The following is a 26,059-nucleotide window of genomic DNA, read 5'->3' as shown; positions in this document are numbered from 1 at the left end:
AATCATCTGGCTTCAGGGGAGGGCTAGAGGGGCAGCTCTCTCCAGGACAGAAGGGCTGTTAGGCACCACTGTCCATTGTTGAGCAGCCCCACACACAGCCTGGGAGGTGCAGAGGAAGTGCTGGAAGGCACCATTATTCCTTTGTGGAGAGCTCCCCACATCCACCTGCAGGTGAAGGCAGGCACCAAATCTGCATCTCCATCAACCTAGTTAACACTGGTGATTTGCAGACACTGCCCCACCCAAATCACATACAAGCCTGAACCAACTTCAGCGGCTTTTCCACATGAGCAGCCAGCCTTGCCCCAGGCTGCAGACATTCCTACAATCTCCCCCAAATCCACAAAGCCCAACAAGCAGCAGTTGGCCTCAGCACGCCCAGGGCCTCTTGCTAAGCAGCCCCGAATCCGAGTCCGGCACAGACGGCAGCCAGCATCAGATCATAGCACAGCCGCGCCCAGTACTTCCAAGCCCAGCACAGGCAGCAACCAACCACAAATCACTTTACAGCTCCTACCAGGAGTTCCCTGGCCAGGAAAAGCAGCAGCTGGACTTAGCCTGCACCAGAGCCCCACCAAAAGTCCCCAGCTTAGCAAAGCAGGCTGGCAGGGAGCAGAACAGACCATCAAGGAGCAGAGTAGAGCTGCCCAGTCACAGAAGGGCCTGGTCCCAGAGCCACCTGGCCCCAGGGATGCTGCACAGCCCTGGTGTTTTCACAGTTGTGCTTTATCACAATTGAGCTGTTTTGCACTGAATAGTTTCTTTCCTCACGCACCCCAAGTTGGGGAATCCGGAATCCAGTTGGCATTGAATTGGCGCCAAAGACCATCATATGAATAGGTCAAAATTTAAAACAGGGACTTCTGGTTTCAGCCAAATGCAATAGCCCCATTTCTCCCAAGTCCTCCCTCCTATAACTAAAAAATCCTGGAGGAAACATTGTGTCCGTTGAATGTAGTGCATTTGTTTGCCCAGCACTTTGCTGTCAGGCACTGAGTGCTTCTGTGTCTCCTACACATGCCTGCCTCCACCCTCCTTCTCTCCGGGGCCACTTCAGAGTCTGCAAGTCTGTTTTCAGGGGGAGTCGGGCCCAGCACCTTCACGCTCTGGCTGGTTGTGAGCTGGTGAATAGCTCAGTCCCACCTGAGAAGCCAGGGAGAGGCACCTGTTAGCACAGGGGGGTGACCCTGCCTTTCCTGTGGGCTGTGCAAAAACCCAGTGCTGAATGGCACATGACTGATTCCTTCATTTCCTCAAAGTCTTGGCTCCAAAAGTTCCTATTTAAAATTGCACTACCATCCTTCAATCCCCGACTCAGCTCTACTTTCTCCATAACACGTCACCTTATAACACACTATACCACTTCTTTATCAAAATTACGTATTGCTTGTTTCTTCCACTATTTAACATCCAGAGTGATTTTTCTTTAAGCGTCTTTAACAGTTCCTAGAACACAGTGAGGCCTCAAATGTTTGCTAAACTAATGAACTTCAGGAGGCAGATGAAGATGCCGAATGGCATTTATTCGGTTCAGAATATTTTTACAGGTAAAGACGAAATTACGGGTGATATTTACGTTCTTTTCCCCCAGGAGCACATTAACAAAATGTGAAAAACACTTTAATGGGCATTTCTAAAATAAATCTTACCCGTTTTTAATTTAAAAATAATAATAACGTAAATGAACTCTCAAAGAACAGTTAAAAGCAGTCCGCTGGAAGCAGGAACCCAGACACCTCCACGCAGGGCCCGGGAAGCCGGGGAAACAAGGGACGGGCACCGGAAGTGTACACCGGAAGTGTCCGTGGCCCTCCCGCGGCTTTCTGGGAATTGTAGTTCAGAGCCCCTCGCGGGCGGAGACGCCGCTTCCAGGCACTGGATTCACGTGGGAGGTGAGCGGCGGGTGGCGGCTGGCAGCTGGCACCGCCCGCAGAGAGGCGGCGGGCCGGGGGGCGGGGGAGGCCCGCGGAGAGGCTGGCTGTTGGGGGAGGGCGCGCGACCCGGGAGGTGCGGTCCGAGGCGCACCAGCGACCAGGCGCTGCGAAGCCACTGCGGCTCCGAGGGCCCTGCTCTCACCCGCGCTCCTGGGGGCTTCGTGGTTGGCCTTTTCTGCCCGGTGACTGGCCTTCTTTCAAGGAGGTTTCAGTGGATACGAGGCAATCGAGCGGGGCTCCCGTGAGGGGCCGAGGTTTCTGTCCCCACAACACTGTCCTCATTAAAGGGTTGCATCTGAGCCCTGCACCCCAAAAAAATGAGTCAGGTTGAGGAAGGTGTCGCAGGCATCCAGAATTCATCACGATAGACGATACCTCCAACCCGAGAGCCCCTACTGCTCCAACTAGAACTTGAGGGCGGAAAGTGGACACATCCTGGAGCTGCTAGGGGCAGCAGGATGTACCTGGGGAGAAGGGGGGAGGGGGGCGCTTGGTCTGATGACCCAAAGCTCAGTGGAGAGAGTGAGGGGGACCGCGCGGGGAGACAGGACAGGCGCCTCGAGAGGGTTTCCTGCAGGAGCAGGAGCTGGGGGACTTGACTTTCATGGATGTTTCTCTTTTGCTAGCTCCGGCTTCCCAGGACTGTGCTGCGAGGAGGGCATGACCAAGTTCCAGGTGAGTTGTGGTTTCTCCTCTGAAAATGCTGTCTCCCTGAGAATGCAAGTAACCTTTCTTTCCTGGGACCCAGGTAGGACATCAGCATTAATGGACATCAGATGTCAGGTCCTGTCTTTGTTCTGTGTGTCATTTTTCCCTTTATTGTCGGACTCCAGTGTGAGACATACGGTATTTTATAGATATGGGTGTAGCAACACTGATATCCTAAGGCAGTGGTCGGCAAACTCATTAGTCAACAGAGCCAAATATCAACAGTACGACGATTGAAATTTCTTTTGAGAGCCAAATTTTTTAAACTTAAACTATATAGGTAGGTACGTTGTTATTAATTTAATTAGGGTACTCCTAAGCTGGCCTTTGCTAAAAACGTCCTCAATCTGATTGAGGTATGTTCGCTGAGGTCGACCCCTTCCAACTCTCCCATCCACACTCGTCTTGTATACTTGTTTCCTCTATCTCCTTTGGTTTTTCCTCTCTATATGTCCAAACCATCTCAGCATACCTAACCACTGCACAATGAGACTGCTGACTGACTGGCTCACTCAACTTGTGCATGAATCGCACGCGCCTCCCCCGTGCTGCGTCTCCTGTCGCCTGACCGACCAACACCCCCCACTTCTTCTAATGCCACTTCTTCAAAATAGACTCGCCCAGGCCGAAAACCGGCTTCTGCACATGGGCCACGAAGTTTCAATCGCACTGTACTGAGCCACACTCAAGGGGCCAAAGAGCCGCATGTGGCTCGCGAGCCGCGGTTTGCCGACCACTGTCCTAAGGGCATGGACTGAGGCATCCAGCCATCAGTTGCTGCACAGGTCTCTGCTGCCTTTAAATTACACACCAGTTTTCACTGAGCTGCCCTCTTCCTGATCTTGGCTCCCTCCCCAGAGCACTGGGCTCAGGTCTTTTATGGAAAGACTCCACACAGCATCTTTGCTTGGTCGTCTCTGTTAAAGCCTGCCTTTTCCTGTAGATAATTCATTCATATTGAAAGTCATTCAAAGCTATTACATGGTCAGTTCTTTGCTAAGTGGTCGCAGGAAAACCCACTCACTCCCAGAAATGCTCGTCAACCAGGCTGTGTATTAGAATTATTTGTAGTGTTTTTTAAGAGTTAAGTGCCACCACTCCCAGACCTACTAAAAAGAGAAATTTCACTTTTTTTTGTCTCCTCGATCCTTTGTACATCCATTAATTTGTTGCATTTATTGTCAGATATTTCTCCACTTGCTCGATGTGAGCTTCTCTAAGACAGGTAAAAGGTCCGTCTTTTATGCTCCGATTGCTTACCAACATATCTACATGTTTAAGTGGTACAATAAATTGTTAAATTACCAATTAGCACTTTTTTTAAAGAAATCGATTTTTCATTTGTCTCCATAAAACCATTTCTAGAAAGTTACCTCAAGATTGGCACTTAGAATCGTAGAATGCTTTCGATGGAAGGGTCAGCCAGCCCCTCTCTGCCTTGGTGCCATCACTTAACCAAGGAGACCTCTGATTCTGAGGGAGCCGGGAGGAAGCGCCCGGTCCTTGTGGCAGAGAGCAGCAGAGCAGGAGGGAAGCCCCATGTTTTCTAACTCCAGGTCGTTCCTTCGCTACAACTGAACAGGTCATGACACCAGAAACTATGTGAACAAAATATCAGGCTGAATTTTAAGGAAAAAATAATTGGTTCTTAAACAAGACCATCTTTTTGCTTAGCGAACACAATCCTCACATACATAGGAAGTGACCGTGAACTCCTATAACAATTGGTTTGGCCCGGCTGGTGTGGTTCAGTGGTTGAGCATCGAGCTATGAACCAGGAGGTCGGGATTTGATTCCCGGTCAGGTCACATGCCTGGGTTGCAGGCTCGATCCCCAGTGTGGGGCCTGCAGGAGGCAGCTGGTCAAGTATTATCTCTCATCATTGATTTCTATCTCTCTGAATCTCTCTCCCTTCATCTCTGAAATTAATAAAAAATATTTTTTTTAATTGGTTTGTTTAAAGGACAGTAAATAGCCTCAAGGTACTGAGAACATGCCATTGCTGTGCCTTGTAAAGTGATTGAGGACTTCAAGGGAGCTTAGCATGAGTAGGAAGACCCAGTGTGTCTTTATTTTCCTTCCTTCTCTTTTACCTGTTTCCATGTAAAGATTATTTTTTCACTGCTGATGAAATTGTGGATTGCTAGTGTAATAAATTTTGAGGTTCTGGTGTATATTAATAACTGAATTTAAAGAAGGGACTTCATCCCACCAATACTTGCGGAATGTTTTTATTTACCAGGCATTGTCCTGAGTCTGCTGAGAGGCAGCAGTTGCCATTTAACCATCCCTTCCTCTGTGACTTGGGTAAGTCACTTCACCATTATGAACCTTAGTTTTCTCATCTGAAAATGAGAGTGTTGAATTTGATGCGCTCGCGGTTTACTTGTAGCATTTGATTATTCTTTTAAATTGAATATAAATTTATAAATACCATTTAGATTCTGAGCTCGTTGTGCTAGTTGTTGAGAATTTAAAGATTAGTTGAGCATGGCTCCTATCCTTTAAAATCTTATAGCCAATTTGGGAGACAGTCTTAATAGCTATAGTAGATGTATATGAAAGATGCTATGAGATGCTGGAGGAGGACACACCTAACTCATCCTCATGCTTCAGAAAGGAGGTTGTTGATTGTCCTGAAACTGAAAGTAATTCCGAAATGGATGAGAGAAATAGAAGTCAGAGCAGAAGCAAGGTGTAAAGGGCTATTCTACACTAGAGTATGACGTTTAGATGACTACAGGTAATCCAGTGTGACTACAGCTCCTGGCCACCTCCTGCATTACTGTTTTCTGCCCCCTCCAAAGTAAATTGTTGGACCCAGCTAGGATGGGCTCTGGAAAGAAAGTAAAAAGCCATTTGATGTGTGTAGTTTGGGGGAGTTCGGCATTTTTGGCGGGCGGTGGGGTGGTGGGAGGGACAGAAAACTACTAGTCCTGTGACCTTCCACCTTGGTTGGCCCTCAGGATACTGAGTCCACTTTCCCAGAGTAAGCACGAGGTCCACCTGGGTGACCCATGCACTCCACTGATACCGGGGAGACTGTTCATTATTCAGGGTCTTTTAGTTCCAACTTTGTCTTCTTTAGCAGGACCACTATTTTCTTCCTCTGATTCCTTTCATTTGGTCCACTGTCATACTATTTCTCATCTTCAAATTTTCAACCTGCTACAAAGTTTATAGTCCATCAACACAACCTTTTCATTCTCAGCACAAAATTCTCTCTACCACTTTGTGGGATTTTTAAAAATTACTAAATCTATCTAATCTATGAATTGAAAAAAGGCAGAACTTGTATTTGAAGACTTGGTAAGGAATTCTTGTGATCTAGGTAAGAAATGAAGGCCTTACCTAGGACAATGGCGGTGGGAATAAAGAATAGGTAACACGTTAGATGGAGATTTAGGAGACAGCACTGACAAGATCTGAAGTTACCTGAATATTGTTGAGGTAGGGAGGGTGTCTTAGACAACCCAGACAACAGGGTGGAAAATGAATCCTATCTAATAATAGAGAAACATGGTAATTAACCGTAACTTCGCTACCCTTCCCATTGGCTAATCAGCAAGATATGTAAATTAACTGCCGACCAAGATGGCGGCTGGCAGCCAGGCAGCTGAAGCGAACAGGAGGCTTGCTTGCTCCAGTGATGGAGGAAACCAAGGTTACCCGCCTGCCGCTGCCAGCCTCTGAGTTGCAGTCTAAGAAACAATGTTGCAATTATATAAGGTAAATAAACCCCAGAAACCTGCTTTCAGCCATCAGAGCTGGAGCTAGCAGGACTGCAACAGTGTTACAATTATAGAACCCAAACAAACCCAGAGACCTGCTTTCAGCAGCCGAGGTCTCAGAGCTGGAGCCGAGCCTCAGAGCTAAAGCCAGCTCTCAGCTCCAGTGACAGCCATAGAAGGTAAATAAATCCCAGAACTAAAAAAAAAGAAAGAAAAAAAGGAGAGGTTGGGAGCTTTAGTCACCTGCCAGCCTGAAAACGGCCCTCAGCCCCTCACCCAGGCTGGCCAGGCACCCCAGTGGGGACCCCACCCTGAAGGGGGTGTGACCAGCTGCAAACAGCCATCATTCCCTCATCCAGGCTGGCCAGGCACCCAAGCGGGACCCTCACCCTGATCAGGGACACCCTTCAGGGCAAACCAGCTGGCCCCCACCTGTGCACCACGCCTCTATCCTATATAGTAAAAGGGTAATATGCAAACTGACCCTAACAGCAGAAGGACTGGGAATGACTGGTCACTATGACACACACTGACCACCAGGGGGCAGACGCTCAATGCAGGAGCTGCTCCCTGGTGGTCAGGGCGCTCTCACATGGGAGGAGCTCTGTTCAGCCACAAGCCAGGCTGATGGCTGCCAGTACAGCAGTGGTGGTGGGGCCTCTCCTGCCTCCTCAGCAACTCTAAGAATGTCTGACTGCAGCTTAGGTCTGCTCCCTGCTGGCAAATGGGCATCCCCCGAGGGCTGCTGGGCTGCCAGAGGGATGTCTGATTGCCATCTTAGGCCCAATCCCCCGGGGAGCGGGCCTAAGCCAGCAGGTGGTCATCCCCTGAGGGGTCCTAGACTGCAAGAGGGCACAGGCCAGGCCGAGGGACCCCCTCTCCGCCGCCCCCCCCCCCGAGTGTACAAATTTTTGTGCACCGGGCCTCTAGTAAAATATAAAAGGGGAAAAGATAACTGATGGACTTGAATCTCAGAAGGGAAGCAAGGATTTGATCTGAAATGCATAGGAAGAAGTTAGCATTGGACAGCAAGAAACCTTTTTCTCTTGAGGTCAAGAAGGCTGGTTGAAAAAGTGACAAATCCAACGGCTTAATATTCACCTGACCCTGTTGTGAGAAAGGGTACATTTATGTCCCTCTGGGGCAACACCTCCACTTCCATTTCTTCTTTGTCCCACCTTTTGTACTGGGACTTGCAGGCTGCTCTAGCCCTTCCTCAGACACAGTGGAGACCTGTGACCTTGAGGACAAACTGCCATTTGCCTCACTATCACCTTCTCCACTGGTGACTAGTAGTCAGGTCATTCCTGCAGGGTAGGAGGGAAGGGCTGGTTGTCCTCAATTTCCTGAGGAAGGAGTAGGTGATGCCCCTTCAGCCTCAGTCCTAAGATGTGACTCTTCTGAAGGTTACTGGGCATGTCCCTCGCTCAGAGCTGAGTTGCTCCTTTGGGCTTCACTTGGCTCTCGGTTGTTTTGTGTATATTCTGTCCTCTGCTTTTCAGCATGTGGCCTGTAGACTGCTGGCAGCCCACAGTTGGTTACCGGTATACAAAGATATAAGTGTTGCCGGTGGAAACAGGATTCTTTCACAGAGTCGCAAGAAATGCATTTCAGGGACCCATGCACAGGAGGACTTGAGCGTAGTGTCAGATTTATTGGAATGAAACAAAGGACTGTCCCCAGGTGGCTCAGGTCCATCTCCCTGCAAAAGAAGTCCTGGGCCTGGTGAGCACAAGTGCCCACCAGGAGGGCTCAGGACCCAGAACTGCAGTGCCATCACCCTGGGCTCCAAGTAGTCCAGCGCAGTCTTTTTTCCCGGCTGCACTTGCCTGTGTCTCATTTCCCCATCTGCACATCTGCTGCCAGTGCTCAATGGTGCCAGGCCACGACCCAGTGCTGAGTTCCAGCTCACCCGCAGCTGCTAATAGGTGAGAGAATGCTCCAATGCACAAACAATGAAATGCTGGCCTTTGTTAAGCTTCCCCCTTGGGTTTGGGAGAGAATAGGCTTTCTTTCAAACTAAACAATCACCTTCCTAATTCTTCACGGCCTTGTGCTGGACCCTCCCCTAACCAATCCCTTTCCTGGATCTTCTGGGGTTCCACACCCTTATTCTGTCTGATCCTTTTCCCAGACTAGACACCTCCCCTTTATGTTTGCCTTTTTGGCTTCTACTGCACATGCCTCAGCAGAGGAATTTCCCCTTTACTATTTCTCCCTGCCCCTAGTAATCTGGGGGAGCCCCTGACTGGTCCCTGGGGAGATTGGAGGGCCAGTCCTTCCTCCCTACTCAGGGGGAGGAAGGGATGTTAATCCCCTTGGGGAGGCGGAGGTGATACAGCTATCATCCCCTGGAGTGTCTGGAACCTGTAGCTTCCTAGTCGATCAGACTCAGCCAGTTTAGCTCCCTTCTCTTTTGTCAATAATTGACCAGCTGCCTACCCTAACATAAGGACAGAGATTGAGTGTTTGAAACCTTTATATCTGTTAAATCTAATACTTTTAAAAATTGGTGTTGGTATTTTATATCTTTTTTTATTGTATTTTACAAACTATCAGTCTGTGACACATGAGAAACATACCAGAGGCAGTTTGAAAATGTCCATTGAAGAAACCCTGAGGAGCCAGATTCACTGTAAAGTCAACTCCTCAGGTGCCAGGCCTTATGAACAAATCAGACAGCCTCTCTGTTCTTAGGGAACTTGCATCTTAATGGGGAGAGAGAGACAGTAAATAATAAAACAAATGAGTAAGAAAATGAGATAAGGCATAAGAATACAAGGAGAAGTGATAGTTTGGGGGCATATCTGGTATTTTTGATATAGACATCTTTGCCAAAAGCATTTTCATGCCTAAGTAATTAGAAATTAGTAATGGCAATTTTTCCATTAAAATAAAAATCACAAAAAAATAAAAGTGGCACTAAAAAGGGCATAAAACTTAAAAGATTTATTTGAAATGCAAAATATTCAAATACATTTTAAAATATGTGTAGGTTCATGGGAATACTGCTCAAATAACTAATTTTATTTTGTGGATTGTACCTTAGCATTGTTTTTATGCTGTGAGAAATGTGGGTTTAACTCTGAGCCCTCAACAAGGCCCTTGTAATGTGTTTAAAAAAGAAATCATGGAAATTGCTGCCTGTCACAACAAATTCAAAAATACAACTAAAAGACAAAACAGACATCATCCAGAACCACAGGAAGGCTAGCTGAGTGGAAATTCTACAACTAGAAAGAAAGAGAATAGCACACTGAGACTCAGAGGAGGTGCGGAAGTAAAGTGCAGAGGTATGGAGGCGCACCCGGCAAGGGCTGGCAACTGAGGACGCGGCTGTCTTTTTGAATCGGGAGGGAGTCACAAGCCCCCGACTGCTCTGAACTCTGGTTCTGAACTCCGGTTCCGGGTGAGTCTCTGGGGACCCAGACTCTTATGGGGAGAAACTAGACTGTCTGACAGTGGGCAGAACTCGGAACTCGAGGGCGGCTTTCTCTCAAAGGTGCTTGCAGCGATTATCGGGACACTGAGACGCGGGGCCCCTTAGGGCAGGGCTGAGGATCAGCCATAGCTGCTTGCTCCACCCTGTTGATCCCCCCAGACCCTGCCCCACCTAAGCTGCGGCAGAGGCTTTTACATATGAATGCCCTGGCCCTTTGCAATCTGAAAATTACCTAACAAACTGCAGCTGGGCCAGACAGACCCAGAACTTCCAAGAGAAGGCCCAATGCCCCACAGCAGCTTGTATTGCTTCACAGCTGGGCCTCATCTGGGCACCTCCAAACCCCCAAACAAGGAAGGGGGATCTGCAGATCTCATAGCTCCTGCTGGGTAGCCTCAAGCAGAGGCTAAATTAGCACCTCCTTAGATCCAAGAGCCACTGTACCCAGTGGTTAGAGTGGGACCATCCAGATTACAGCTCCTCAGATCCATAAGGGACACACTCAGGGGGCAGACTCAGTGAGCACCAAAGCTCCAGTGAAGCAAGTCTAGCCTCATAAGGGTGTCTTCAGCACAGAAGTTCTCCCACCGTAGACACAGCTGATTCTCACAGCCAATTGGCCTGGAGGTCAATTCCTCCCAGTGATACCTACAACAATCAAGGCTTAACTACAACAAGACTGTGCACAAAGCCCACAAAGGGGTACACCAAGAGTGTCCACCTCAGGTAATTGGGGAGGCTGAGCCACTGGGCCCTATAGGACACCTAGCACACAAAGCCACTCTACCAACACAGGGAAACATAAAAAATGCAGAGACAAAGAAACAGGTCACAAATGACAGAAATGGAGGAAAGCAAAATACTGGATATAGAGTTCAAAACCACACTTTTAAGGTTTTTCAAGAACTTTTTAGAAACCACCGATAAATGTAGTGAGACCCTCAAGAAATCTAGTGAGACCCTCAAGGTTATGATAAAGGACCAACTAGAAATTAAGCATACACTGACTGAAATAAAGGATATTATACAGACTAGAGGATCACAAGAATCAAGTCAAAGATTTGAAATATGAAGAAGCAAAAAACACCCAACCAGAAAAGCAAAATGAAAAAAGAATCCAAAAATACGAAGATAGCATAAGGAGCCTCTGGGACAGCTTCAAGCGCACCAACATCCGAATTATAGGGGTGCCAGAAGAAGAGAGAGAGCAAGATATTGAAAACCTATTTGAAGAAATAATGACAGAAAACTTCTCCTACCTGGTGAAAGAAATAGACTTACAAGTCCAGGAAGCGCAGAGAACCCCAAACAAAAAGAATCCAAAGAGGACCACACCAAGACACATCATAATTAAAATGCCAAGAGCAAAAGACAAAGAGTGAATCTTAAAAGCAGCAAGAGAAAAAAACTCAGTTACCTACAAGGGAATACTCATACAACTGTCAGCGGATTTCTCAACAGAAACTTTGCAGGCCAGAAGGGAATGGCAAGAAATATTCAAAGTGATGAATACCAAGAACCTACACACAAGATTACTTTACCCAGCAAAGCTATCATTCAGAATTGAAGGTCAGATAAAGAGCTTCACAGATAAGGAAAAGCTAAAGGAGTTCACCACCACCAAACCAGTATTATATGAAATCCTTTAAGAAGAGGAAGAAGAAGAGAAAGGTAAAGATACAAATTATGAACAACAAATATGCATCTATCAACAAGTGAATAAATAATCTGATGAACAGAATAAACCGGTTATTATAATAGAATCTGGGACATAGAAAGGGAATGGACTGACTATTCTTGGGGGGGAAAGGGGTGTGGGGGATGCAGGAAGAGACTGGACAAAAATCGTGCACCTATGGATGAGGACAGTGGGTGGGGTGTGAGGGCGGAGGGTGGGGCGGGAACTGGGAGGAGAGGAGTTATGGGGGGAAAAAAGAGGAACAAATGTAATAATCTGAACAATAAAGATTTAATTAAAAAATAAAAGTAAATAAAAAAAAAGACAAAGAGAGAATCCTAAAAGCAGCAAGAGAAAGACAGTTACCTACAAGGGAGTACCCATATAACTGTCAGCTGATTTCTCAACAGAAACTTTACAGGCCAGAAGGGAGTGGCAAGAAATATTCAAAGTGATGAATGCCAAGAACCTACAACCAAGATTACTTTATCCAGCAAAACTATCATTCAGAATTGAAGGTCAGATAAAGAACTTCACAGATAAGGAAAAGCTAAAGAGTTCATCACCACCAAACCAGTATTATATGAAATGCTGAAAGGTATCCTTTAAGAAGAGGAAGAAGAAGAAAAAAGTAAAGATACAAATTATGAACAACAAATACACATCTTTCAACAAGTGAATCTAAAAATCAAGTGAATAAATAATCTGATGAACAGAATAAACTGGTGATTATAATAGAATCAGGGGCATAGAAAGGGAGTGGACTGACTATTCTTGGGGAGGAAAGGGGTGTGGGGGATGCGGGAAGAGACTGGACAAAAATCGTGCACCTATGGATGAGGACAGTGGAGGGGGGGTGAGGGCGGAGGGTAGGGTGGGAACCAGGTGGAGGGGAGCTATGGGGGGAAAAAAGAAGAACAACTGTAATAATCTGAACAATAAAGATTTAATTTTTAAAAAAAAGGAAAGAAATTATGGCCCTGGCCGGATAGCTCAGTTGGTTAGAGCGTTGTCCTGGTACACCAAGGTTGTGGGTTTGATCCCTGGTCAGGGCACATACAGAAATCAATCAGTGAACTCATAAATAAGTGGAACAACAAATCGATGTTTCTCTCTCTCTCTCTCTCTCTCTCTCTCTCTCTCTCTCTCTCTCTCTCTCTCAAAATCAATTTCAAAAAATAAGAAATAGCCGAAACCGGTTTGGCTCAGGGGATAGAGCGTCGGCCTGTGGACTGAAAGGTCCCGGGTTCGATTCCGGTCAAGGGCATGTGCCTGGGTTGCGGGCACATCCCCAGTGGGGGGTGTGCAGGAGGCAGCTGATCGATGTTTCTCTCTCATCGATGTTTCTGGCTCTCTATCCCTCTCCCTTCCTCTCTGTAAAAAATCAAGAAAATATATTAAAAAAAAAAAAAGAAATAAACTGTTGGGCCCAATCATTGTTATCGCGAAGAAATGCTTACTGCTTTAAGAGCACCACCACGTGTACTTGTCTCTGTACAGACCATTATGACGACTAGCTCAGATTCACATATAATGCAAAAATGGGAGTAACTGAGAATTTTGTCAATTAAGAAATGAAATCAAACTGACAACTTGCTTAAATACATTAAGACTGCTGAAGGTTGTTGATTTCTTGTGGAGAAGTGAAAACAAACAAAAAACAGTTAACCAGTTCTTTTATCTCTTCTACAGCAGTTAATTGATTTATCAATAGAGAAATGAAATCAAATAAACCAAAAAAATTGAACTGTCAACCAGTTTTGTTTTGTGTGGGTTTTTTTAATACATTTTTATTGATTTTTTACAGAGAGGAGCGGATAGGGATAGAGAGTTAGAAACATTGATGAGAGAGAAACACCGATCAGCTGCCTCCTGCACATCCCTACTGGGGATCATGCCCACAACCAAGGTACATGCCCTTGACCAGATTCAAACCTAGGACCCTTCAGTCCAAGGGCTCACACTCTATCCACTGAGCCAAACCGGTTAGGGCTGTTTTGTTTGTATAGCAGAATTGCCTTACAGCCAGTGAGTTAGCAGGGATAATGTTTGCAATAAAAATACTTTTGGAAAAGATGCTATGCAAAACTACCTAGAACAGGTGTTTTTTTTTATTCGTTTGATTTTTTGTGCGACTGTGGATATGGTCAAGGAAATGCTTCTCAGAGGAGATGGCAGTTCAGCTGAGACCTGAATAAGGAACCAGGCATGTGAAAGATGTGGGGAAAAACATTGTGAGCAGAGAGGACAATAGTGCAGATTCCCTAAGTTGGGATGTTTGATGTGGTCTAGGATCAGCCTAGTGCAGCCGTGGGCAAACTACGGCCCGCGGGCCGGATCCAGCCCATTTGAAATGAATAAAACTAAAAAAAAAAAAAAAAAAAAGACCGTACCCTTTTATGTAATGATGTTTACTTTGAATTTATATTAGTTCACACAAACACTCCATCCATGCTTCTGTTCCGGCCCTCCGGTCCAGTTTAAGAACCCATTGTGGCCCTCGAGTCAAAAAGTTTGCCCACCCCTGGCCTAGTGACACACAGGAGGGAGGAGTGACTCTAAGCTGGAGAATTGACAAGACCTCAGTCTGTAAAGCCTGGCAGACCAGAAGGAAGAGTTGATTTTACTCAATGTCCATTGAAAAGTTTTTGGAGGATTTCATGCCTGACATGATGTATGTTTTAAAAGATCACCCTGGCCCTAGCTAGTTTGGCTCAGTGGAGGAGCGTCGGCATGCAGACTGAGGGTCCCGGGTTCGATTCCAGTCAAGGGCATGTACCTTGGTTGAGGGTGTGATCCCCAGTAGAGGGTATGCAGGAGGCAACTGATCGGTAATTCTCTCTCATCATTGATGTTTTTCTATCTCTCCCTCTCCCTTCGTCTCTGAAATCAATAAAAATACATTTTTTTAAAAAAAAGATCACCCTGGCTACCAGGTGGGAAATTCATTTTGGGGGGGGAGCAAGAGATACATATCAGGAGGTGGAGAGTTAAGGAGAGCTGTGACTCGCAATGCTAATAGTGTAAGATAGAAGTGGGTAGATTCAGGTATGTTTTAGAGGTGGAGTTGATGGGACTTGGTGATTGATAAAATGTGAGGAAGAGAAAAGAATCAAAATGACTTCTAGGAATGTTGCCTTGAGTAATTGGGTGGGTCATGTGACATTTACTAAAACGGGCACAACTAGGAAAGAGCAGATTTTGTTTTTTTTCCTCGGTTGAAAAAATGCAGATTTTGGTTTTAGGCAGTTCCACCAACCAGAGTTTAACATTTCTGTTCAGGACTATCTACAAGCTGGTTATGAAAAATATATGCAAACTCCCAGAACACACAGAGGAACCAATCAAACCTGCACCCACATGCACAGGAGCCTAAGCCTCCAGCTTTGGGGAGGTGAGGACGGAGGGCTGCAATCTGTACCCTGGTTGTGAATGGGGCCCAGGCAAGGAGATTGGGTTCATAGTTTGTGATCCAGCCAGGTGATGTGTGGGGGTCAGGTGGGTCATAGGAATGCGCCCAGGGGCTGTGGTCCAGGTCCTGGTTGTGTGTAGGATGGACAGGGTCAGGGTCCTTGCTGGGTCCTATTTGTGGGTACGACGAAGACCTGGAGTCCTGGATCACGGGTTGGGGTCCAGGTCCCCGGGGCTCAGGCCCCCACTCACTCGTACGGAACTGTAGCACAGCGCCCTGTGCTCCCCCACCCTCCCTTCCACAAACACACCATTCTTGCCGAAGCAGCTCGCCACCCAGCCATTGCCGCCCCCTTTGGGGCTTGAAGATCTCCAGGCACCACAAGATGAAGCTCGGGTGGCCCAAGCTCACGTCCACCGAGCCATGTGACCAGTTGCAGATGATGGTCACGAAGCACTTCTTCATCAGGTGCTCGAACCCTTAAGGTGTGCCATGAGGCCCACCCACCTCCTAGGGCCTGCTCATCCAGCAGGAGCTGAGGCCAGGCCGCTGGCCGGCAAGCAAGGAGTGGCAGCCGAGAAGAGCAGATGTGGATGGACATTGAGAGGAAGAGGTCTGCTGAGGCTTACTAAGTTTTAAGGGCCTTTTAGATACCCAAGTGTAGATGTTAGGTGGAAAGTTGGAGCCTGGAGTTAAGGAGGAAGGAGATGGAGACAAGTGTTTGCAAATACCTAGAGAGTGTGTTATGGTTGTATGTATATGTGCTATTTTATTTTTTCCAATAATGTTCAAGTACTTGGTTTAGAAGAAGAAAGGACATAGGATTGATATGACTATGGAAAAATTTGAGATCTTAAGAATACTGTGGCTGAGAGGAAAAGACATAAGGTTAAAGGATGATGATCTTGATAAAGCAGGTGTGATAGAAAAGGAAGAACAGAAAGAATTGGAAGATGTTTTAAAAGTATAGCTATCAAGATATTAATATTTCAAAAGCAGAGTGGTCCAAGTAGTGAAATGGCCCTGATTATGGTAATTGAGTGTGAAAAGAGACTGAGATCATTGGGACTATAGAGGTTAAAAATGTCAGGTTAGGCTGTTGGGTAAATTATTCTCATGTGTGTGGAAGTCGTCAGGATAATAGTAGGAATGGGTGGAAAGGACAACTCAGCAATGACCATGAGATGACAGTGACATGGAAAGATTAAGTAGCTGGATGGCTTGAGCCTGAGTGAGTTGTGGGCAGGAGAGGAAGGGTTTCGAAGGAAGTAGTGAAGTAGATGAGAAAGGAAAGAGTTTCCAACAAAACTTGATTTGGACCCCTCAGATCCCTGAACTGCACGCTTCTATACCCTTCTCACCTTTTCAAGTGCTCCCAACCTCACCTTCCTTCCAGGGCATTTGTGCAGATCGTTGTCAGTAAAGGAGGAGCGCTTACTGTTTTAGAGCCAGTAACATTCGAGGATTTCTCTGTGGACTTCACTGAGGAGGAATGGGGTCCCCTGGACCCTGCTCACAGGAAGTTGCACAGAGCTGAGATGCCGCAGCCCTACAGCCACTTGGTCTCAATGGGTAAGAACATGAACCTGGACACCTGCCCATTGGAGTCTTTGTTTCTTCAATTTTAAATAATGATGGGGCCCCAGGAGTTGTAGTTCAGGAATCAGAGTGTCCTAATTTCTTTTTGACACAAAAGGATGTTTCTGATTATACTAAGCAGCTAAAGAACTTTACTTGGTAAGAACTGGAGAATTGTAGCTTTACTGAGTCATCTGAGAAATCATACCTGATCCATCCCTGATACGGCAGAATTTGGTACTGATTGGCTTTCTGCACAGTTACCCAACCCCTGTGTATTTCCCAGATATGATCTTCCAGTTGCACAAAATTGAAGTTAATTACATAATGAAGAACGAACTCCAAAGGAATCAGCAAGGCATCATGGCAAGTTACAAATCCATGAAAGAGGAGTCCCTTTTTATATTTTATTTTTTTAATTAAATCTTTATTGTAGAAAGTATTACATGTCCTCTTTTTTCCCCCATTGACCCCTTCTAGCCCGCCCCCAACCCCACCCCCGGCCCTTCACTACCCTCTTGTCTGTGTCCATGGGTTATGCATATATGCATACACATTCTTTGGCTGATCTCTTCCCACCCACCCACCCTCTGAGATTCCACAGTCTGTTCTATGTTTCTATGTCTCTGGGTCTATTTTGTTCATCAGTTAATATGAGTGAGATCATGTGATACTTACCTTTCTCTGATGGGCTTATTTCACTTAGCATAATACTCTCTAGGTCCCTCCAGGCTGTCTTAAAGGATAAGAGATCCTTCTTTTTTACAGCTGCATAATATTCCATGGTGTAAATGTACCACAGCTTTGTTATCCACTCATCGACTAATGGGCACTTGGGCTATTTCCAGATTTTGGCTATTGTAAATTATGATGCTATGAGCTTAGGGGTGCATACATTCTTTCTGATTGGTGTTTTGGGTTTTTTAGGATATATACCTAGAAGTGGGATCACTGGGTTAAATGACAGTTCCATTTTTAATTTTTTGAGGAAACTAAGAGGAGTCCCTTTTTAAATGTTTAAGGAGTTCTCTTTGAAGTTCTCCGGTCTGTGGAGAAAGCTGAGGCTTCAAGGATACTTTCCACAAACTGATCTACCTGTATCTATTCACTTACTTTCCCTTCTAGCTTTTCAGAAAGCTGTGGTCTTTCTCATTCACGCTGACCTTCTTATCTGTACTCTGTCTTCTCCCACGTTTTCCCCGCCTTGGTCTTGCACCATCTTTGCTTGGACTTGATTTTCATTAAAAACCCCACTGCCCTGCAATATCTAGTTCCCTTTGCTTCTTTTCTTACACATCAGAGATTCATCCATCTCCCCTTCTGAATATAAGACATCTATCTCGAGATAGATAGGAGTATAGCTGATACAGGTTTTCTCAAAAAGCTTTTGACTGCTTGAAGCAAAGAGCCTGAAACATTTCTGATGAAGTAATTCATTTTTAGGTATCTACCCTAAGGAATTAATCAATAACTTCAACTGAAAATTGTGAACAGTCATTATAGAATTATTTAATACAGTGAAATAATTACTCACCAAATATATCAGAGGGGGTTGCTTATACAAATTATAGAGGGTCATATACTACTAAGAGAAAAACATGTGGCCATTAAAATATATACTGATCAAGACTTCTTAATTTTTATTGAATTTATTGGGACAACATTGGTTAATAAAATTATATAGGTTTCAGGTTTACAGTTCTATAATAGATGATCCATATATTGTATTATGTGTTCACCACTCCCAGTCAAGTCTCCTTCAATCACCATTTATTTCCTCTTTACCCTACTCAGTGTTCCCCAATCCCCTTTTCTTTCTGGTAATCACCATACTGTTTTCTGTCTCTGGGTTTGGGGTAGGAGGAGTTTGCTCACTCCCTTCACCTTTGTCACCCTACCCCTCAATCCCTCCCTTCTGACAGCTGTCAGTCTATTCTCTGTATCTATGGGTCTGTTTCTGTTTGTTAGTTTATTTTGTTCATTAGATTCCACATATAAGTGAAATCATATGGTACTTGTCTTTCTCTGACTGGCTTATTTCACTTAGCATAATGTTCTCTAGGTCCACCCATGCTGTCACAAAGGATAAGATTTCCTTTTTCTTATAGACCCATAGTATTCCATGGTGTCGATGTACCACAGCTTTTTTATCCACTCATCTGCTGATGGGCACTTGGGCTGTTTCCAGATCTTGGCTATTGTAAATAATGCTGCTATGAAGAGAGGGGTGCAAATAGTCTTTCGGATTGGTGTTTCTGCATTCTTAGGATATATACCCAGAAGTGGTATTTCTGGGTCAAAAGCAGTTCCATTTTTAATTTTTTGAGGAAACTCCATACTGTTTTTCACAGTGGCTGCACCAGTCTGCATTCCCACCAGCAGTGCACTAGGGTTTCCTTTTCTCCGCATCCACGCCAGCATTTGTTTTTTGTTGATTTATTGATGGCAGCCATTCTGGCAGGTGTGATCTTCTGTTCACTATTTCTTGAATCTGCGCCAATCTTTATGAAAATTAGTTTCTAATTAAATCTTTATTGTTCAGATTATTACATTAGTTACTCTTTTTTCCCACCATAACTCCCCTCCACCCAGTTCCCACCCCACCCTCCGCCCTCACTCCCCACCCACTGTCCTCATCCATAGGTGCACGATTATTGTACAATCTCTTCCCTCACCCCACACCCCTTCCCCCCCCCCAAGAATAGTCCATTCTCTTTCTATGTCCCTGATTCTATTACAATCGCCAGTTCACACTGTTCATCATATTATTTATTCCCTTGATTTTTAGATTCACTTGTTAATAGATGTGTATTTGTTGTTCATAATTTGTATCTTTACCTTTTTCTTCTTCTTCCTCTTCTTAAAGGATACCTTTCAGCATTTCATATAATACTGGTTTGGTGGTGATGAACTCCTTTAGCTTTTCCTTATCTGTGAAGCTCTTTATCTGACCTTCAATTCTGAATGATAGTTTTGCTGGATAAAGTAATCTTGGTTGTAGGTTCTTGGCATTCATCACTTTGAATATTTCTTGCCACTCCCTTCTGGCCTGCAAAGTTTCTGTTGAGAAATCAGCTGACAGTTGTATGGGTACTCCCTTGTAGGTAACTGATTTTCTTTCTCTTGCTGCTTTTAGAATTCTCTCTTTGTCTTTTGCTCTTGGCATTTTAATTATGATGTGTCTTGGTGTGGTCCTCTTTGGATTCTTTTTGTTTGGGGTTCTCTGCGCTTCCTGGACTTGTAAGTCTATTTCTTTCACCAGGTAGGGGAAGTTTTCTGTCATTATTTCTTCAAATAGGTTTTCAATGTCTTGCTCTCTCTCTTCTTCTGGCACCCCTATAATTCGGATGTTGGTACACTTGAAGCTGTCCCAGAGGCTCCTTACACTATCTTCGTATTTTTGGATTCTTTTTCATTTTGCTTTTCCGGTTGGGTGTTTTTTGTTTCTTCGTATTTCAAATCTTTGACTTGATTCTTGTGATCCTCTGGTCTGTTGTTGGGAGTCTGTATAATGTTCTTTATTTCAGTCAGTGTATGCTTAATTTCTAGTTGGTCCTTTATCACAACATCGAAGGTCTCATTAGATTTCTTGAGGATCTCACTACATTTATCGGCGGTCTCACCAGTCTTCTTGAAGATCTTACTACATTTATCGGCGGTCTCACCAGTCTTTTCGAGGGCCTTATTAAGTTTATCGGCGGCTTCTAGACAGTTCTTTAAAGACCTTAAAAGTGTGGTTTTGAACTCTATATCCAGCAGTTTGCTTTCCTCACATTCTGTCATTTGTGTCCTGTTTCTTTGTCTCGGCATTTTTTATGCTTCGCTGTGTCGATAGAGTTACTTTCTGTGCTAAGTGTCCCAATTACCTGAGTTAGACACTCTTGGTGCTCCCCCTTGTGGGCTTTGTGCATAGTCTTGTTGTAATTAAGCCTTGATTGTTGTAGTTATCACTGTGAGGAATTGACCTCCAGGCCAATTGGCTGTGAGAATCAGCTGTGTCTGCAGTGGGAGAACTTCTGTGCTGGAGACACCCCTCTGGGGCAAGACTTGCTTCAATGGGGCTTTGGTGCTCACTGAGTCTTCCCCCAGAGTGTGTCTTTTATGGTTCCACAGAGCTGCAAACTGGATGGTCCCACTCTGACCTCTGGGCTTCCTAGCTCCTGGATCTCTAGGGAGGTGCTAATCTAGCCTTTGCCTAAAACTCTCCAGCAAAAGTCTCCCTGCAGGGCTTGGGTGGGGCGGGTCCCACGGGATCAACAGGGCGGGGTTAGCAATTACGGCTGCCCTCAGTCTTGCCCTCAGAGGCTCTGCTTCTCAGTGTCCCAGTAATTGCTGCAAGCCCCACGGAGAGAAAGCTGCCCTAGGGTTCTGAGCGATGCCAGACAGTCCCGCTTCTCCTGTATGAGTCTGGGTCCCTAGAGACTCGCCCGGAGCTGGAGCTCAGAGTCTGAGACTCCCTCCCGATTGAAAACAACAACCACGCCCTCAGCCGCCAGCCCGTTCCCCATGCACTCCGCATCTTAGTATTTTACTTCAGCACTGCGCCGCCTCTGAGTCTCGGTACGTTTTACTCTTTTCTCCTAGTTGTAGAACTTTCACTCAGCCAGCCTTCCTGTGGTTCTGGATGATGTCCGTTCCATCTTTTAGTTGTATTTTTTTTTTAAACCTATAATATTTTCTTTTTTTTTTTTAAATATATTTTATTGGTTTTTTACAGAGAGGAAGGGAGAAAGATAGAGAGTTAGAAACATCGATGAGAGAGAAACATCGATCAGCTGCCTCCTGCACATCTCCCACTAGAGATATGCCCGCAACCCAGGCACATGCCCTTAACCGGAATTGAACCTGGGACCTTTCAGTCCGCAGGCCGACGCTCTATCCACTGAGCCAAACCGGTTTCGGCTTAGTTGTATTTTTGAAGTGGTTGTTCGAGGCAGCAAACTCTGGTGTTTACCTATGCCGCCATCTTGGTTTCTCTAGTTTCTATTTTTTATTTTTTTTATTTTTTATTTTTTTTGTCTGCTTACATTTTTTTATTGTCCCATTTCCCCACAAAGTCTTTTTTGTGCACAATACAATATTGGAATCTACATCCTCAGCTGATGCCCAGCCCTCTTTGGTGCATGCAGGCTCTACTAGCAAGGAAAAGCTCTTCTAAGTGGGCTTGGAATGGATATCGGAATCCAGATGGTGAGTGGTATAGACTCCTTTTTGAGGGTGCCTTTTCAGACAAGTAAGTTATCTAAGGCATCCATTTGATCTCCAGCTCTGAGATATCTCCCTTGTCAGAAACCCCACTGCAGGGGTTACCTTGAGGCTTTGTCCTGGAGTCAATTGCCTCTTTTTGTACCTTAACCAGCCCTGCCATTGTGCAGGTTCAGCATTACCTCCACTTCTGCTTCTCTTTTCAGCCCAACTAATACTATTAGGAGTCTTTCTTTAGCAGATCATTTACTTTGTATGGGGCTACTTCTGGTAGCTACCCAATACTTCATTTTTTTGTTGGGAAAAGGATGGTTGGGAGTATGATGCTGATAAATAGCAACAACTAGTCTAGTCATCAGAAATGTCTAACAGGATCAACCGAAGGACTTGTATGCATGCGTATAAGCATAACCAATGGATATAAGACACTGGCGGTAGGGGAGGCCAGGGGATTGTCAAGGGCAGGAAAAAAAGGAGACATATATAATACTCTTTGTAATATGTTAAGCAATAAAACAATTTAATAAATAAATAAATGGGAAAAAAGAAAGAAATGTCTAACAGGAATTTAAATACCTGAATTTCCAGGATAAACCTCTCTTATTTTATAGTCATTGATTCTGAATTTGGAATTTGAATTATTTGAATTTCTAGGACTTCTTGAGAAGATCTCTTATTCCTTCAGAAGTCATCTCCTGTACATGGCTTGAACTGTTCAATTTTTTTTTTTTCTAGTTTCTAGTTTTCTAGTTTCTCCATCATTCCCAATTCATGTGCTCTTTATCATCTGGGAAGTTTCTCAACATTTTTTTCTGGTGATGACAACTCTTACTTTTTTTAAGTCTTTTATAAATTTCTTTTTTGTTATTTCATTGTAATATTAGGATTTTTACTCTAATTGTTTTAACCAACATATATACTAGTAAGTCTAAAAATTTTCATTTTTAGCACAGTTCTCCCTCAGAAGTTCCAGACCCATATATCTCACTGCTTACTGAACAGTAAGACGATTCCACCAGCACCACAAATTAAACATCAGATTTAAAGCTTGTCGTCTGTCCTTCTCCACTCCAGCCTTTTCCTTTTGCATTCCTTATCTTATTACATAGTACCCCTAAACCTAGTCACTCAAGCAAGGAACTTGGGGATCATGCTTGGTGCCTCCTTTCCCTTCTAGTTAGTCATCATATGATTTAAAATGTCCCTCTCCCACTCTCTCCATAACTGTCATCCTTACCATTTCTTTTTTTTTTTTTTTTAATATATTTTATTGATTTTTCACAGAGAGGAAGGGAGGGAGACAGAGCCAGAAACATCGATGAGAGAGAAACATCGATCAGCCGCCTCCTGCACATCCCCCACCGGGGATGCGCCCGCAACCCAGGCACATGCCCCCGACCGGAACCGAACCCGGGACCTCCCAGTCCGCAGGCCGACGCTCCATCCACTGAGCCAAACCGGTCTCGGCACCATTTCTAATTTTGCTACAGCAGTTGTCTCTCCACCTAAAGTCTTGCTCATTTCTGATGAGCAAGTCAATCTTTCATTCCCAATTGAAATCCTTTAATAGCTGTAAATCTTTAAAGGTTTTAGCCCTAAATCCTTAGTAGTATACACCAAGCCCTTTGTTCTGGCTCCTGCTTTCCTCTCCAGGATGCACTTTAGCATTGATATGGTGCTATCATTGTTGATATATTTGTCTTTCTCCCCAGTAGGCTCTAGCTTGTTTACTTTCTTGTATCCCCAGCATCTATTAAAGTGGATGACCAATTCAATGCAAATTTACTTAAAATAAAATGAAGTAAAGTGAACCAAAATGTAATTTGTGGCAAGGATGTGGGATTCATAGCCTTCTGCAGAGTTAGGGGAGGAATACTTTTATTTCTTAAATATATTTTGTTTTCGTTTATTGATTTCAGAGAAGGGAGAGGGAGAGAGAGGTAGAAACATCAATGATGAGAGAGAAACATTGATAGGCTGCCTCCTGCACACCCCCTACTGAGGACTGAGCCCACAATCCGGTCATGTGCCCTTGACCGGAATCGAACCTGGGACCCTTCAGTCCACAGGCCAATGCTCTATCCACTGAGCCAAACCAGGTAGGGCAGGGGAGGAATACTTTTATTGGCTGTGCATAAAAGTGACAAGATTTATATTTTGTCTACAAAGTCTTTTCTCTGACATTAATCCAAAGTACATGACTATAAGGACAAGACTGAACTATTTCCTAGTTATTAAGGCTTCAAGACTTAAACACTCTACTTCTGAAATCTTGAAATCTATCCATTGTTTGTTTTTATCACTGAATTTTCTTTGTTCCCTAGGAGACTTGAATGAAAATTCTGTGGAGAATCTTCAAGGGAAAGGACTTGGGGATCTTTTACATGAAGAGCTTTTCTGCTGGCTAATTTGGGAAGAGATGGCCAGTACCATAACTGGGAGTAAGGATTACATTGTGAATCTTCAAGGAGAAATGTACAGGAGCCCTGAGCTAGATTTTTCCCTTTGTCAAAATTGGGGAGAAGCATCTTCTCACATTTCCAGCAACAAGAGCAGTGGGTGGCCCTTCAAGGTGGTGATGTCAACAAGTGTTTAAGTGCCATGGAAAGTGAAGAGTGTTTGTCTTTGAAAGTTCCGAGCCAAGTGGCCACACAGGACTCCTCAGTGACGTTTTGTAAGAATGAGCCCCAGGATCCTCAGGAGAGAAAAAGTCTGTTTGTAACAGAAGAAAGTACTGAGAGAAAAGTATTAGGAGGGAAAAGTCCGCCCATAGACCACTGTTCAGAGACCCTTCATATTAAACTTGTGTCTGATGTAATAGAACTGGTCTCACCATTGTTCAGTGGTGAAGCTATTTGCCAGAAGAGCCAATTGAAAAAATCCTTGAATCCCTTTGACTGTAACTGTAATAACATTTATGGTGGGAAATCACGGGTGGTCAGTCATCAGAGAGCTCCTACAGAGAAGCATCCCTGTAACCATTATGACTCTGGCAAAATACCTAATACCAGCTCAGATAGTCATCCATGTGAGAAAATGCACAGTGCAGAGAAACAATACCAATGCAGTTGGTGTGGTAAGGACTTCAGGGAGAGCTCAGAACTACTACTTCATCAGAGAGACCACACAAAAGAAAAGCCCTACAAATGTGAGCATTGTGGGAAGGGTTTTGTGAGGAGCTCAAGTCTCCTCATCCATCGAGCCATCCACACTGATGAGAAACCTTATAAGTGTGACAAGTGTGGGAAGGGCTTCACAAGGAGTTCAAGTCTGCTTATTCATCATGCCGTTCATACAGGCGAGAAACCTTATAAATGTGACAAGTGTGGGAAGGGCTTTAGTCAGAGCTCCAAATTGCATATCCATCAGCGAGTGCACACTGGTGAGAAGCCCTATGAGTGTGGGGAGTGTGGAATGAGCTTCAGTCAGCGCTCTAACCTGCACATCCACCAGCGAGTTCACACAGGAGAGAGGCCCTACAAATGTGGAGAGTGTGGCAAGGGCTTCAGTCAAAGTTCGAACCTTCACATTCACCGGTGCATACACACAGGGGAGAAGCCTTACCAGTGCTATGAGTGTGGGAAGGGCTTCAGCCAGAGCTCAGATCTCCGCATCCATCTCAGAGTTCACACTGGGGAAAAGCCTTATCACTGCGGCAAGTGTGGGAAGGGGTTTAGCCAGAGCTCCAAACTCCTCATCCACCAGAGAGTACATACTGGAGAAAAGCCCTATGAGTGCAGCAAGTGTGGGAAGGGCTTCAGCCAGAGCTCCAACCTCCACATCCACCAGCGAGTTCACAGGAAAGATCCCTGTTAACAAGCTCTTCAATTACATGCTTGTACTCTAAAGACTTAAATATTTTTAACATCACTCTGACCTCTATATTCTATGAAGAAAGATGAGTTATTAAGATTTCCCTCACTGAAAATAATTCATTCATTTGAAGTATTTAAGTGCCAAGAACTTTGTTATATTATACAATGAATTCCTTGTTTTAGTTCCTTAGGTGGAATGAAAACAGCTGTACACTAGTCAGCCAGTGTTGTTAGAACTATATTAGAGGCCCAGTGCGTGAAATTTGTGCACGTATAGGGTCCCTAGACCTGGCCAGCAATCAGGGCCGATCGGGACCTTCATTCCCTGGCTGACAGCTGCTAGCCAGGGCCTTCCTTCGTTCTGTGCTGCCCCCTGGTGGTCAGCACACATCATAGCGAGCTATTGAACTCCTGGGGGGACACTTTGCATATTAGCCTTTTATATATATATAGATACCCGCATTTATAACTGCAAGGACATTACATTTATCCAAGTTCAACATGTTTCCCTTTGTTCACAATCTCTGAGAAAACATAACACTGATTTCTCTTCAAA

The 26,059-nt window shown here is 44.8% G+C and overlaps 1 protein-coding gene across 1 annotated transcript; it reads left to right on the top strand.

Moving 5' to 3' along the window:
* Positions 1 to 1,842: 1,842 nt before the first annotated feature.
* Positions 1,843 to 26,059, top strand: ZNF239 (zinc finger protein 239). The gene is given in 4 exon segments (XM_036337316.1): positions 1,843 to 1,892; positions 2,561 to 2,609; positions 24,013 to 24,243; positions 24,246 to 26,059. Coding segments are annotated over 2 exon segments (1,395 nt in total). The 5' UTR covers positions 1,843 to 1,892; positions 2,561 to 2,609; positions 24,013 to 24,107; the 3' UTR covers positions 25,505 to 26,059.

The sequence above is a fragment of the Myotis myotis genome, unplaced genomic scaffold, assembly GCF_014108235.1.
Source record: "Myotis myotis isolate mMyoMyo1 unplaced genomic scaffold, mMyoMyo1.p scaffold_m19_p_15, whole genome shotgun sequence".
Lineage (NCBI taxonomy): Eukaryota > Metazoa > Chordata > Mammalia > Chiroptera > Vespertilionidae > Myotis > Myotis myotis.
This window is presented reverse-complemented; position numbering and strand designations above follow the sequence as displayed.